The sequence below is a fragment of the Portunus trituberculatus genome, chromosome 17 (assembly GCF_017591435.1).
Source record: "Portunus trituberculatus isolate SZX2019 chromosome 17, ASM1759143v1, whole genome shotgun sequence".
In the NCBI taxonomy this organism is placed as follows: Eukaryota; Metazoa; Arthropoda; class Malacostraca; order Decapoda; family Portunidae; genus Portunus; species Portunus trituberculatus.
Window position 1 is genome coordinate 631,480 of NC_059271.1, and position 15,417 is coordinate 646,896.

At 40.8% G+C, this 15,417-nt stretch overlaps 2 protein-coding genes across 8 annotated transcripts in view; one reads left to right on the forward strand and one right to left on the reverse strand.

The window, feature by feature from the left end:
• The window catches only part of LOC123505209, a 42,488-nt gene extending 33,878 nt beyond the window's left edge, over nucleotides 1-8,610 (reverse strand). For all 5 annotated transcript variants that reach the window (XM_045256384.1, XM_045256383.1, XM_045256381.1 and 2 more), the window contains exon 1: nucleotides 8,486-8,610. In XM_045256384.1, the coding sequence (XP_045112319.1) occupies nucleotides 8,486-8,578 (93 nt within the window). In that variant the 5' untranslated portion in view covers nucleotides 8,579-8,610. The remainder of the gene's footprint in view (nucleotides 1-8,485) is intronic.
• Nucleotides 8,611-8,976: 366 nt separating this feature from the next.
• On the forward strand, nucleotides 8,977-14,839 carry LOC123505212. Of its 3 annotated transcripts, XM_045256390.1 has the most exons (5): nucleotides 8,977-9,352; nucleotides 11,236-11,406; nucleotides 11,816-11,892; nucleotides 13,353-13,592; nucleotides 14,222-14,353. In XM_045256390.1, the coding sequence occupies exons 2-4, from the start codon at nucleotides 11,247-11,249 to the stop codon at nucleotides 13,590-13,592; spliced, it is 477 nt and encodes a 158-aa protein (XP_045112325.1). In that variant the 5' UTR covers nucleotides 8,977-9,352; nucleotides 11,236-11,246; the 3' UTR covers nucleotides 14,222-14,353. The 3 variants fall into 3 exon arrangements, with proteins under 3 accessions (XP_045112325.1, XP_045112323.1, XP_045112324.1); XM_045256388.1 differs by lacking the exon at nucleotides 13,353-13,592 and having other exon boundaries at nucleotides 14,222-14,839; XM_045256389.1 differs by lacking the exon at nucleotides 13,353-13,592 and having other exon boundaries at nucleotides 8,986-9,352; nucleotides 14,225-14,839.
• The last annotated feature ends 578 nt before the right edge of the window (nucleotides 14,840-15,417 follow it).

A 15,417-nucleotide genomic window follows, 5' to 3' on the forward strand; every position in this document is an offset into this window, starting at 1 on the left:
CTCTCTCTCTCTCTCTCTCTCTCTCTCTCTCTCTCTTGAATACACACACACACACACACACACACACACACACACACACACACAGAGAGAGAGAGAGAGAGAGAGAGAGAGAGAGAGAGAGAGAGAGAGAGAGAGAGAGAGAGAGAGAGAGAGAGAGAGAGAGATATGAACAATGCACAAAGAGATAAGGAGAAAGCTATCATAACAAAGAAACAACAGGAATAGAAGAAGAAGAAGAAGAAGAAGAAGAAGAAGAAGAAGAAGAAGAAAAAAAGGTACCATTAACCCCTAGCCCCTACCCTCCCTCCCCAGTCACTGCTCCTTGGCCCTTCATTACCCCCCCCCCATGCCCTATGGAAGCAGTAGGGCAGGGCAGAGCAGAGCCGGTTATCACCATAGGCGGGTCACAGCACCTGAAGACCCAAGTAGAAGTTCCGAAGATAAAAACTCTACCACACTCTCTCTCTCTCTCTCTCTCTCTCTCTCTCTCTCTCTCTCTCTCTCTCTCTCTCTCTCTCTCTCTCTCTCTCTCTGGTTTTGACAGAATATACCTCAAAGTACGTCAAGTGATTAAATAAAAATTGTCGCGTATTTTCAAACTTTAAAGTGTCTTATCTTCTTTCTAGTTTAAATAGTGTCACGTGTTTATTTAAAGGCGATTTTCATGGTTCTAGTAACGATTTGATAAGGAATCCTGCATTGGCAAAGGAGAGAGAGAGAAAGAGATAGATAGATAGATAGATAGATAGATAGATAGATAGATAGATAGAGAGAGAGAGAGAGAGAGAGAGAGAGAGAGAGAGAGAGAGAGAGAGAGAGAGAGAGAGAGAGAGAGAAGAAAAATCATTAACCTCGACAGTACTATGACACATCTCCATATTCACTCCGTTTACTATTTAGTGACTTTACACAGCTTCAGCAACTTATGTGAAGGCTTGAAATAGTGACGACTCCGGCAATTAATCTTCGTACCTGCATAAACCTTTCCAAATGTCATTAAAATGGTCTAGTCACACACAAATCTCAAGGTAAAAATGTGTCCCAGTATTGAAGGGGTGAAAACGGTCTTGGAAAACGGTTGTGATAGAAATTCAAAGTGTGTATGAGATCAAGCAGCACCGTCGATATCCTTGCAACTTTTCATCAACGTAACGTCATCGCTGTCTTGCTAATCAGTCAAGAGGAGCAGAGTAAGACAGACAAGAGGCCATGGTGTTGTCTCGGATCTCTCTCTCTCTCTCTCTCTCTCTCTCTCTCTCTCTCTCTCTCTCTCTCTCTCTCTCTCTCTCTCTCTCTCTCTCTCTCTCTCTCTCTCTCTCTCTCTCTCTCTCTAATCTTTTCCTTTTCTCTTTTTTATCTATTCATAAATTTCTATTTTTTTTCTCTTTCCCTTTCTTCCTCTTTCTTCTTCATCTTTTGATTCTTATCTTTCTATATTTTCTCTTTTCTTTCTTCTTTTCCCTGTTTTACACCTTATCTGACTCTCTCTCTCTCTCTCTCTCTCTCTCTCTCTCTCTCTCTCTCTCTCTCTCTCTCTCTCTCTACACGACACAAAACTCCGTATACTTTGTGCTTTTTTTCCTGGCATTTTCTTCCTCCCTGCAGACGGAGATAAGAAGTTAAGGCTCCCGCGTCTGTCTGCCCGAGGGAAAACCGACAGAATGAATCTAGTTAGTTTTCCCTTCCCCACCTCTCTCTCTCTCTCTCTCTCTCTCTCTCTCTCTCTCTCTCTGGTCTTCCAATCTTTCTCTCTCCTAGCTTTCTATCAATTCTTCCTCCTCCTCTTCTCTTCTTTTTCTGTTATTATCATTTATCTGACCCTTTTCAAACTTTTTAAACTACTTTTTCTTTTTCTCTTTTCCTGTAATTCTTTGCAATCTTCCATTCTTGACGCTTTTCTCCTTCTTCTCTCACATGTCTACCTTCATATCATACATTCCCTTCTGTTTTTTGTCTCTTTCTCTTTCACTTTTCTTTTATTCCCCCTCCTCTTATTCTCTCCGTCACTTTACTTTCTAATCTATTTCCTTATTTGCTTATATTTCTAACGTAACATTTATAAATAATACACTATTTATAATACTTTATTATTACTACTATTATTATTCAAGTTTCCTATATTCTTTTAAACGTATCACTACACATAGTGCGGCATTTATTGTACGGTTTCCCAGTATTACAAAACATTATGAGATTGCTGTTGTTCATTTTTTTTTTCCTGTGAATTCAGCCCCTGATTAGAATGTTACTGGTGGAGGATTAACATTCATAAGTTACTGGTTTAGAATGGTGAGTTTCGATTGTCCTGTTTCCTTGACTTATTATTATCATTATTATTATTATTATTATTATTATTATTATTATTATTATTATTATTATTATTATCATTATTATTATTATTATTATTGTTTATTTTATTTTATTTTTTTCCATTATTTTTGGTGGGTGGGATTCGAGTTGTAAAATGTATGCGAGTAAGAGGAAGAGAATGAAGAGGAGAAAAAGGAGGAGGAGAGGAGGAGGAGGAGGAGGAGGAGGAGGAGGAGGAGGAGGAGGAGGAGGAGGAGGAGGAGGAGGAGGAGGAGGAGGAAGAAGAGAAGGAGTAGAGAAAAACTAACATTCACTATCTATTATGTTACTCGATTTGTGTGTGTACGAGAGAGAGAGAGAGAGAGAGAGAGAGAGAGAGAGAGAGAGAGAGAGAGAGAGAGAGAGAGAGAGAGAGAGAGAGAGAGAGAGAGAGAGAGAGAGAGAGAGAGAGAGAGAGAGAGAGAGTCTACTTCACTTAAAAGACTGCACTATAAAAAAATATGTATAAAAATAGAAGGACAAGAACGTATATTTTCTTATCCTTGACAAGCTACAAGAAACCTATTAACTTTGCGCCATCAGCGGCACAAAGTTTCCTCTTACCGTGAAGTGACAAGAAACGACGCGGTCACGCCTAAACAGAGAGAAAGAGAAAGAGATAGAGGGAGAAAGAGATAGAGAGAGTCCTCGAGGCGCTCAGGGGAACAAGCGGCAAAAACTGAGTCTTGCCATTACGTGAAAGAAAAAAAGGAAAGAAAAACAACAACAAAATGAAAGAAGAGTGACTGATGGGGTAGATCTAAGGAGATTCTTGCTGACCGTCTGGGAACAAATTACTGCCTCCTGTGTGTGTGTGTGTGTGTGTGTGTGTGTGTGTGTGTGTGTGTGTGTGTGTGTGTGTGTGTGTGTGTGTGTGTGTGTGTGTGTGTGTGTGTGTGAGCTTAGGGAGTAAAGGCAATTTTGATTTTAATGAATTTTTCTTTTACTAACAGTTGGTCATATTGGGAGGTAGATAGATAGTAAGATAAACTGATAGATAGATAGATAGATAGATAGATAGATAGATAGATAGATAGATAGATAGATAGATAGTTAGATAAATTGATAGATAGATATATAATAGATAGATAGATAATAGATAGATAGATAGATAGATAGATAGATAGATAGATAGATAGATAGATAGATAGATAGATAGATAGAGAGAGAGAGAGAGAGAGAGAGAGAGAGAGAGAGAGAGAGAGAGAGAGAGATTCTGAGGAAATAATACACGAATAGCACAGCTCCCCCTTGTAGTCATATAAGAAAAATCTAGAGAATTTAGTAATATGTGTTCGTTTTTTTATTTTCATTTTTTACTTATTTTTTTTTTAGGGCGAGTTGAAATACCTTCCCTCCTTTTCTCCCTCCCTCTCTCCCTCCATCCCTTCTACCCTGCGCCCTTCCTTCCTGTTACTGGGAAGGTCTACACAGATAATACGGTTGGTCCATTTAGTGATATCATGAAAAAAATAAACCCACTAACTTCATGTAAATAATCAGAAAACAAATCTATAAACATACTCCTTTTTTTCTCTCCTACTTTTCTTCTGGACAAACTGAAATGATTAGTCAATTAATTTTCTTTCATCAATATAACCTGATCAATATGTCTCTTCCACGTCAGGCAGTCTTGTTCTACGCCAAAAGCTTTTTATTTTTTTTATATTACGGCCTATAGCGTCTGTAGGCAAACTTGAAAAGTATATATGGGAAGCTCTATTAAGCTTCTGCCCATTAGTGACGCAGGCAATTTTATTTATAGTGGTACCCATATTAGGGCCCATATCACCACCCAAGCGCATCTTTGGTGTAACCACCTAGAACCTGAGCATCATGGTGACATGTAGGTAACTTTAAACCACTCGACAAATGGCATAGCTTCACAGCAGTATGTGGTGGGGTTTGAACCTACACTTGAACATCTGCCCGATTCCACGCTCACCAGCTTATCCACTACGCCATTTATTTCTTCTCTACATTGGATCAGTTTGTATTTATCGTTGGTACTGGAATGTATTCAATATTTTTGTTGGAACGTTTGCCCTTTACCTGGGGAGATGTGTGTGTGTGTGTGTGTGTGTGTGTGTGTGTGTGTGTGTGTGTGTGTGTGTGTGTGTGTGTGTGTGTGTGTGTGTGAGAGAGAGAGAGAGAGAGAGAGAGAGAGAGAGAGAGAGAGAGAGAGAGAGAGAGAATGACCAATACACCTAGAGATAAGGAGAAAGCTATCATAACAAAGAAACACCAAAACAGAACCATTTTCCCAACTCTTCTCTTCCTTTTTTTCTTGTGTCTGGGTTCGTAAACACATTCTCTCTCTCTCTCTCTCTCTCTCTCTCTCTCTCTCTCTCTCTCCCACTTTTCCAGCACTTGGATAACTCGACTTCCTTCTTCCTGATTCCTTCCTCCTTGATTCCTTCATCACACTCTTCCCCAGTCATTAATCTCTTTCTCCTCTTCCTCTCATCTCTCCCCTTTCCTCCTTCCCTCCCCCCCCGTGCACAATACATCTCTCCTCGCCCAAGGCAAAAAAATCTGTAGTATTTCTGATCATAAGAGAGGAACCTAATCGCCGTGTGTGTGTGTGTGTGTGTGTGAACTTTTCAATAACGGTTACGATAAACGCTCTTTTCATTGATTTATTTAGTTATATATATATATATATATATATATATATATATATATATATATATATATATATATATATATATATATATATATTCGAGAATGGTGGTGAGCGAAAACAAAACTAACACACAGTGACAGAGTCTTGCCTTCCTCCACTGTTTGTTACTAGAATTATTACGGGACTCGAAGGGGAGGAAGTTGCTGCTCTGTCGTGGGATTCACGATACATTTAATTCTTCACCCTTGGAAGATATCGCGTTTTGTACCTCGCAGTCTGAATTGTGCCGCATTAACTATGTCAAGCCTTCCTTCCTTCGTGACTTTCTACGAGAGACGGTCCCCCGTGCCCCGCGGGTCTAAGGCTTCTCGAGGCTGAAGCGTCTAGCTCTGCAGGGTCTCGCCACTCTGAAGGCCTTCTGTGTAACAAGTTGAGCCGGATGTTGCCCTGGGTTGTCGTGTATCTTTGGTGTCTGAGTCTCTGTCTTGTTGCAGGTCCCTGAGGACAGCTGTGCAGTCCGTCGCGGCTCGGCATGGGGCGCGTGCACGCAGCAGTTGTTATCAAGGAGAGTTCAGTCATCCACAATTCTCTGCCCCAAACTACAGTTTCCGTGTTCACCTTCAGCCACTTGTCCTACTAAGGATCTAAGGAACGAGGTCGTGGAGGGGAAGGCCTCGAGGCGGGGGAGTCACGCCCTAAGATCATTTCCCGCCATTGAAATGTGCCTGCTGCGCCGTCTGCCTTCATGTGTTCCATTAAATACGGGTGTCGTCTGAGCCCTGACCTTTGGCTCCTTTATAGGGAAATTTTTGTCAACTAATTTTGGTCTGGTCATTACGCTCTGCTGCCAAGCCTTGCGTCGTAACACTGACTTCGGTACAAACTATATAATTTCAAAGGCCATTGTTTAATTTGCATCACCGTGTAGTTATGCTAATCCACACTGCTTCCAGAGGTAGTGTCCTGAAATATCCCCCAGTATATTTTCCACGACAGTTTCTTGTCATCCGCAGCGCCTCGGAGTGTTGAGCTGCGGGTTCAAGAAATTCTTTTAGAGGTCGCTGAACGCGGCTGTTCCCTGAAGCAGATCTGTGTTCCTGCCTGACGGACGGTCGGAGGAGCTCTAGGCTGATGGAATTGAAACACGATGCTTTAAAACACTGGCATTGTTGTGAGACGCGGCGTGGCTCCAGGCACAATCCAGACTAGTATAAATCTTAAACGAAAGACTGAAAGCCTCTCCAGTTTGTTACTGAAAAATGTCCACTGAAACGACGGCCAACCACTGGGGAGAGACAGAGCCAAGGGAGTAAAGGACCCAAGGCACCACCAGGGGCTTGCTGGCCTGGAAACACCTACTCGAGCTTCGTCAGGCACGCTCCCCCCCCACCCTCTCTCCCTCTCTCATGGTGCACACAATGTATTTCCAGTGTCACCAGTTAAAAATATCTCTTCATAAACGTTCACTGAATCATTTGAATCTTAATCTAAATATCCCAGGAACTGGCTCATGGTAAACGTTTATCGAAAAATACTTGGAACAGGCGATAACACAAAATACAACACTAAAACACACAAGCATCGCATTCAATGTAACGTTCAGCAAGACAGCGATCTCTCTGGCCGAGGTTTCCAGTGTGACGTGGGAAGAGTAGCGTCACGATGACATAACCTGTACGTATAGCTTCTATCATCACACTGCACTGACCCTTTGAAACAACACATCTCTATTAAGTCATAAAAACACAAATCCCTTATTCCAAAACTCATTATTCTTTCATAAGGACTGATTGTCAAAGATCATTGGGATTAGTAATTTTTTTCCCTTCTTGCAGTTTCTTTTTTATTTTCTTATATTCTCATGCATTTTTGTTAACTAGTAGTGCGAATTTCTTTTTATAAACAAGGTCATGAAAACACTTGAAAACCATAACAATTTCCTCTGCAAACTGTTAAGCATAAGAGATAAGTCGGCAAAACGTCTGAGATTGTGACTTTGTTATCTATTCGTAAAAACGCTGCTGCTGTCCGAAGGTTTTGCATGATGACATACGTAACGTGGTGTTCTGTAGCGGATGAACAAATTGCTGAGCCCGAGTGGTGTTATTTATAGACGAAGCATCCGCTGGTTCACGCGTCTGTTTGTCTTGCACCTCAAAGCACGTCCTGTCTGAAGAGAAATACACAAATAGAGGTGGTTCTCGATGTATACGTATTTTCCCACCAGAATGTGACCGCTCTCTGGGATGCTTATATGAAAATTCCTCCATCTAAATTAATTTCACTCATGTACATTCTCCTACGAATATTCCATTATAAATATATTAAAGCTGGTATTTACTAACCTAACCTAACTTTATCTTACGTCTCGGTGTTTGCTTAGTGACATAAAAGTTCTCTCTAAATTATATGAGTACAGCTCTGTAGATTCCGTTTCCTATTCCTTTCCTTTTATCTTCTCTTCCTCCTGGCTCTTAGCGAAGGTATCATGCAATATTCGACATCAAATAACATGGTACAGAAAAAAAAAAAATACGTGTGTGTGTGTGTGCGTGTGTGTGTGCTGTGTGTGTGTGTGTGTGTGCAAATACTGGGGAAACAGTACTAGACAGCACTCATCACTGCCTATTATCAGGAATTTCCGATATAATTGTGGCATCATCTGCAATATATGTGCCACACTCACTCGATCTATTGTAACACTTGCTTTTGTCCTCGAGTTCCGGAATCTGCTGGCAGATCACCTTACTGAGCAGAGTGAGTCAGAGGTTGGCAGCGGGTGGCGAGGCATGACTGAGGGAGAAATGATAAACAGTGAAGATGAACGCATAATTTTACTCCACCTTTGATCAATGTACGGTTGATTTTATAGTGACTCATGAAAAAAAATAGAATTAATGAATAAAATAAAAGTAACATTCAGAGTATACTGTGAAAAGAAATATTACATGGACACGGAAGGCAAGCGACACAGAATGAAGCGCCTTTTTTTTTATTTCTTTTATTTTATTATTATTATTTTTTTTAGGGAATAGACAGTGGCCTGATTATTATTTAATTCCATATATATTAAATCTTTCCTGTTCTTACCATGACGTAACAACTCTAGGAATATTTATCAATAGTGAAAGGAGAAAAGTGCTTGGTCATGTTCCAATGCAGTTACGTAATTATCCATGATTTAATTCCTCTCAAAACGTATGAGTGACGAAATCAATAGCGAGAAGCCAGCGAACAGGCAACTCAGGCAGACTTACCCTCAGTTGCCAAATTATAAGTCACTGGTCTTTGTCTAATATGTTCCCGTTGTGGCTGTCTGGTTCTGGTGTAGGTAATGGTGGTTGTGATGGTAGCCGTGGTGAAAGTGGTAGTGAAGGTGATGCTGGTGGTGGTGGTAGTGAAGAAGGTGGTTGGTGGTGGTGAGATAATGAGAGAAAATTCACAAAATCGATAGGTATTTCATAAACATTTTCATTGATGTTTTACTTAATCATCACTGGTGGTGCTTACTTGGTTTTCTACATGCCCCACTATTTCCCTGATGCAACACACGTACGTAAATGCCAGTTTAGCTCTTCGCATGTATCCGTTCAAGAACTGCATACGAAACTAGTCATTTGCCTGCTATTTCGTTTACTTGACTTATCTTAGAATACAGCTACACACACACACACACACACACACACACACACAGTTATTGTGGCGGTCACTGTCGTGGGAAAGCTTTGCGTCATAACCCACGTCCTACAAAAGTCTCAGTAGTTTTTTTTTACCGTCTCCACCAACCAGTATCATTATATATATATATATATATATATATATATATATATATATATATATATATATATATATATATATATATATATATATATATATATATATATATATATATATATATATATATATATATATATATATATATATATATATATATATATATATATATATATATATATATATATAATCACAACTGGCAATCGTGTCACGTAGAAAGTCTGGCAACTCTACCACTTACACGTTAGTTGGGCGATACGTATGATATGTGTAGCTCACTTATAACCTAGGGACGATGCTGTTATAATGTTATAAGTATTGCGGGAAGCTGCGGCAGAGTACTTGCCTCCTGTTCAGTGAGCGTTACAGTGCTGACACACCACAGATGAAAAAACAAACAACAGACTAAGAAGGAAAAGTCAGCCAGACGACAGAGTTGCCAAACCTTCACTGCTCAATCACCGCCGTGCGAGGACTATACTGTGGTGGCTCGACTAACCACAACTGAATTATTGTGACTTTCACATGAGCCTTAATTAACATAGTGTCTTGCTTGACATCGCTGTACAATCAACGGGAACGTCAACGAAGGCAGTGAAGGAGGTAAGATGGACAAAACCAAAGCCGTTATTTCATTATTTTTTTCATATAAAACTATACGTGATGCTGTAACACTTATGCTAAAGGGCAAGATTAGTCTAGAAAGCTATAAAGAGTACAGTTTTACGTCCTCCTTTCATCCAGTGAAGGTCTACATTCTATAATAGAGACGAGCTAGAGTGTCAGTGCCGGCAATCTCTCAAAGCCAAGGAAGTTCCACATATTCCTTTGTAAATATCTTTCTCCGTGTTATTTTCTATCCATATGACGCTTGCTTTCTTCCTCTGCTCGGCGCCTTTGTGAATGACACTTGTCGGTGGCGTGCAGCGTAACCCCTAACATCCTGTGTACAGCCTGTCACTCCTCGTTGTGGGTACGTGACACCTATGGTTGTCATGTGACTGCTATTTCATTTGCCTTATTTATTTATCTATTTTATTTCTTTAATGATATATATATATATATATATATATATATATATATATATATATATATATATATATATAGAGAGAGAGAGAGAGAGAGAGAGAGAGAGAGAGAGAGAGAGACAAGGTGTGGCTCCTCTTGGGTGCGATGTGCCACTGCTATACCAGTACCTTCTTCAAAGAAAACGGAGTGATGATCGTTCTCTACTTCACTAAAAGAAGTCAGAAGAGACCCAAATACTTATGCAGCTATACGTATAATACATTAAATGCAATAAAGATTCCGGTTATATACATGAAAATGAGACAAGTAATTTACATATTTGTCAAATAAGTGCACATACGAGTAGAAACACAGAGTAATATATTGAGTGGTTCCTTGCTTTAGTTAAAGGTAAGTAAGAGTGTTGCCCGATTTGCTTTCTCTTGCAAGAAATATCTATTAAGGCAGAATATGAATTCCTTGGTCTGGCTGAGCAAGACAGTGTATGACGGGGAAGCGTCAGGGGGGTCCTTCCATGGTGGTGACCAGAGGAGAAGTGAAGCGACACGTGCATGACGACCTGACTCATCCCCCCCAACCTCCCCGGGAAATTCCACCTGGGTCGTGAGTGGCAACGTCGCCTGACCTGATATGACACATCACCGTCCATGTATATGAACTAGCTTAATTTATTTTCATATATGACAATTATTTATATCATCTACCACTTAATTAAGGTTTCTGAATGTTCTGAGAACGTTTTTTGTTGATAATGCTATGATTACAGGACAGTGAGTAGTTTGTTTTTATTGGAGATTTGGCATAGTCTCACGGCAGACATGACCAACGCCCTATGGGTAGGTACGGATGGGTTTTAGTATAGTTGTTATTTGTGGTGAATGCCTTGGTTCTACCGCGAGCTGTGTGAACAAACGGAGAGAACGTCTAGAAGTTTGATTGACTTCCCTACAGCTGCTACAACAACAACAACAACAACAACAACAACAACAACAACTACTACTACTACTACTACTACTACTACTACTACTACTACTACGACTATGACTACGACTACTACTTCTACTAGTACTATAAATGCAACATTACTATTACTATTAATTCAATCTCGCCTCTACAATTTCGCGGTATAATTTTAATTTCAATTTTGGTATAGTTTCCGTGTGCCATTATTGAATGAGTTTAGTGCTGCATTTAGTTCTTATTACCAATCCGCAGCCTTCACGGCCTCCAAGATTCTCCTTCCCAGATTTTTATTTTTTTTACTTGTGAAATGAGAGACAGATCATCCTGACGCTTCGATTTTACAGTGTGATCTTTGCATGTGATACTTTTAGAAGATAACAAATACTTTTCATATAGTAACCTTCTTACACACACACACACACACACACACACACACACACACACACACACACACAGCCTCTAAGCTCCTGACAAATGTGTTTGCGTATCTCCAGGTAAGGCAGCCATGAAATCCCACTATGTCTCCGTGCCGCTGACCACTGAATGTAGGGAGAATCTGAAGGCACTGCAGGAGACGCTCTTAGATGACGCCAAAAAACTCAAGCTTCGGAGCAACTTTGTCGAGGACGCCCACTTAACCCTCGGCGTCTTCAGTATCGACAAAAGTAAGTGAAGTTTGATCTGTTGATACGAATCTGATAACTCTCTCTCTCTCTCTCTCTCTCTCTCTCTCTCTCTCTCTCTCTCTCTCTCTCTCTCTCTCTCTCTCAATAAATCAATGAGGTATATTCAACAACGTGGTGATTAAAAATGGGGATCAAACTGTGGGTATAGACGATAATGAAGATGATAAAGATGATGACGATGATAATTAATTTGAACTGAAATTTTAGGCAGAGAATAAGTGGGCGAGATAATTTAACGAAAAGTAGATAGGATTAGAGGGGCTGGGATAAATGGTATAAGGTGGATGAGGGAATGGGAGGAGGTGAAGGAAGGGGACTAAGAGAAAGGAAAGGAAAAAAAGGTCATCATTTACACATTTTACATTTATTTGTCTTATCTGGCACTCAGGCAAGAGACGTGATGGGGAGACAGAGGAGCAGCTTATTGTATCCGTGAATAAAGTTCTCCAGGATTTCCTACAGAAGGTAAGGAAAGACTCTTTATACTCGTTACAGGTAAAGTAGCGATGTTTTTAGATGAACTTGAGAAGAAAATGAGGGAAGCTGTAAGAGGCTGCATGTCAGGCCTACATGTGGCAGTCCTTGTATGAGCAAAGTTACTTAATTCCATCTATTATCCCCATCCATAAATTTGTCTAATCGTCTTTTAACCACTTCAATACTGGGACACATTTTTACCTTAAAATTTGTGTATGATTAGACCATTTTATTGAGATTAGGAACTGTCTATGGACTTCAGAAGGTTACTGGCCAGAGTCTTCAGTATTCTAATCCCCCACATGAGTTTCTGAAGCTGTATAAAATCACCAAATAGTAAGCAGAATGAATATGGAAACAGGTCATGGTACTGATGGAGTTAAAGCTCCGTATTGACTCAGCACGAACAACATGATTACTGACATTACTGAATGATGTCTCTTAGCGCCATATTCTCAAGCGTTCATGCGTCTCTTGCGAAAGTTACAGAAATTCTTCAACAATATATTAATGGTCTGTGACGGTTTAGCAAGGACATTACGATGTTAAGCCCCTCAGTGCTATGACACGTTTCCATATTCATTCTGCTTATTATTTGGTAATTTTATACAGCTTCAGAAACTTATGTGGGGGATTAAAATAGGGAAGACTGGCCATTTATCTTCTGACCTCTATAGACCCTTCCTAATGCCAATAAAATCGTCTAATCACACCGAAACTCATGATAAAATGTGTCCCAGCACTGAAGAGGTTAATAGTATGACATACCCAAATACTCATCTCTGTAGCTTTCCAAAATAATAAAACTTGTTTTGACAGACCTAAGCGTAAGTTTAAGAGTACGTTCTTAAACTTTAATGTCTCTTAGTACTTTGTGTGTATCTTCTGTTTCTCATTCTGGAGGGGAAACACTGCCAGACTGTCTTGTAACTCCACCTGAACTATCCCTGTCCGCAAAACCCCACGGAGAGTTGAGTGTTTTCCTGAAGCGTTGCACTTTCCTTTTGATTGCCACACAAACACGCAAACTCGGATAATTCAGTGTCAGGAAGCATTACCGTGCAGTATGAGATGGGTTTCTCTCTCTCTCTCTCTCTCTCTCTCTCTGACGCCCTTCTCCCTTTCCCCCGTAGTTTCCTGAGCGGCGCCTTTCATCTGCCTCTCGTGCCGCAAGATGAGAATCCCCTTTTTATTAAGAGATTTCCGGGCGATTCCTTGAAGTCTCATAACCCCCCGTGATGGTGATACGGAAAAGCATATTTCTGGAATAAATTGGTGCAATTTTTGTAAATAAGGGAGCATTAAAAAGAGAAAAAATAGAAAGAGAAAGGCCAAATGATCAATATAAAACTAGATAAAAGACTCTTCAAAGTGTTTCGTTAAAATACATTACACATTCCCGGAACTTAGAAAAGCAGGTTATGAGTTTTTCTTATTTTTTTTTCCAGCCACTAGAGGGCGGGCCACTCGCCTCACCTGGCCACCGCCTCACCCATCTTGCTTTAACCCTTGCCTGTTGGTGTTATAAAGCCTTATTCAGACGCTGTGTTGCCGTTCAGCCTCAGATGGCATTAGCACCAGTCCAGACCCTCCCAGGTGGCACTGATCGGCGCACGGAAGTCCCTGCCAGCCCCATCCATCTGTCTAGTCCAGGGCAAATCAAGAAACCTGGTTTTCCTCATTGTTAGGTATTACAAGAATCAGAATATTGTGGGAGTAATGATTGTCTTCATCCGTCACGCGGTCACGCGTGCTCACCTTGCTGGTAGTAACACTCATTTTAATCACCAAGAAAGCTCCCGCAAAAAAAATGGCTTTTTTTTTGCCCTTGGCTAGCCCTCTTCCCTCCGTAAAAAAAAAAAAAAAATCTTTTACTTTTATTCTCTGAAACAACACCATATACACCACCGTTGCGCTGCCTGAAGTCAATCGAGCAATCAGTGTGTCAATCAGTCAATCTATCAATCAGTTGCACAGTCTTTGTGTTTGAGCTCATGTAGAGACTCACGCATCAAGTTAGGAAGAAAACATTGTCTGTTATCGTGTCTTTAACCCCTTCAATACTGAGACACATTTTTGCGTTGATTTTTTAGTATGATTAGACGATTTTATTTGCATTAGGAAGGGTCTATGGAGGTCAAAAGAATAATAGCCACAGTCTTCACTATTTTCATAAGTTTCTGAAGCTGTATAAAATTGTCAAATACGTAGTAAGCAGGATGAATATGAAAACGCGTCCTGGTATTGACGAGCTTTAAGAGCACTGCCATTACACGTGTGCCAGTGTGTTAATCTGGGCTGTCCCTTCCCTCCACAGCAGAGGCCGCCGCTGCAGCTGACCTTTGGGGAACTCGGCAACTTTGGGACGCGCATTGTGTTCATCAACATAACCAACGTGACGCAGCTGGAGACTCTGCGACAGGAGATAAAAGACCTACTGAAGGAGGAGGGAATCTTGGTCGCCGACAACAGGTTCACGCCGCACGTCACGCTCTTCAGGCAGGCGTCCAGGGGCCCCGTGAAGCCCGAGGCGTCAGTGCAGGATCTGGTCACCCGCAAAGACATTTCGCCAGTTGTCGCCTCGCCGCTCAACAAAATCGTGTTTCAGAAGCTTCGCGAGTAGGCGGCTAGGTGCTGGTGACGCGTGTGTGTGTGTGTGTGTGTGTGTGTGTGTGTGTGTGTGTGTGTGTGTGTGTGTGTGTGTGTGTGTGACGTGCATGTGACGTGCATGTGACGGCAAATCGTCACCAAACGCTCCGTCCCCCCCCACCAAAAAATAAATATAAGTGTTGTATGTCGTAAATTATTTAATAAGTAATGAGTGCCACTTGTCATAGTGTAGTTCTTTACTTAATAGTATTATTTGTAAGGAAAACTAGGTCTTCGCTAACGGAGATCTGGAGTACAATAAAGTATTTTATATAGACTTACTAACGTCAAGACTATTATATACTTCTGAGAACAAAGGACCATAAGAGGATAAGCGAAGCGACGAGAAGCCATCAAATCTACACATGGCCACTCCCTAGCTGTAAAAAAACACGCCATGGGTATTTCCGTCTATCAAACCCACTCCATTCACAGATCTGTCATATTTCTCCGTGACGCAACGCTAACAACCTGAGTACTGACCATATTTCACTCACCTCTCACTCTACTACTACTACTACTAATAATACTGCTGATATACTAGAGCTGTACTGTACTTGTAAGACAGTTTTGCCATATACATCCTTCCTTACAACTTCCACACTTAACACAGGATAAATGAGCACACAGAGAATTGACTCAGAAACTGGACACGATGCGGCTGTGGTGTGGAAGATTCCTCTCCTGTCATCTTGCTATCACTAAGGGAGGGAGGAACAACAAAACTACACTCATGCTTGGGGAGAAACAACAGGAAAGACATAAAGATAACTCATGATGGCAAAATGTACTAGTTGACACGTGGTGCATTTGTGTGAGACTCTATCTTATCTCTCTCTCTCTCTCTCTCTCTCTCTCTCTCTC

What these genes read in the sequence shown, in the direction of transcription:
- LOC123505212 (XM_045256388.1), top strand. Translation starts at nt 11,247, where the DNA reads ATGAAATCCCACTATGTCTCCGTGCCGCTGACCACTGAATGTAGGGAG. An exon ending in CGTCTTCAGTATCGACAAAA is followed by an intron (nt 11,407 to 11,815) that starts GTAAGTGAAGTT and finishes TCTGGCACTCAG; the next exon opens with GCAAGAGACGTGATGGGGAG. An exon ending in TCCAGGATTTCCTACAGAAG is followed by an intron (nt 11,893 to 14,221) that starts GTAAGGAAAGAC and finishes TTCCCTCCACAG; the next exon opens with CAGAGGCCGCCGCTGCAGCT.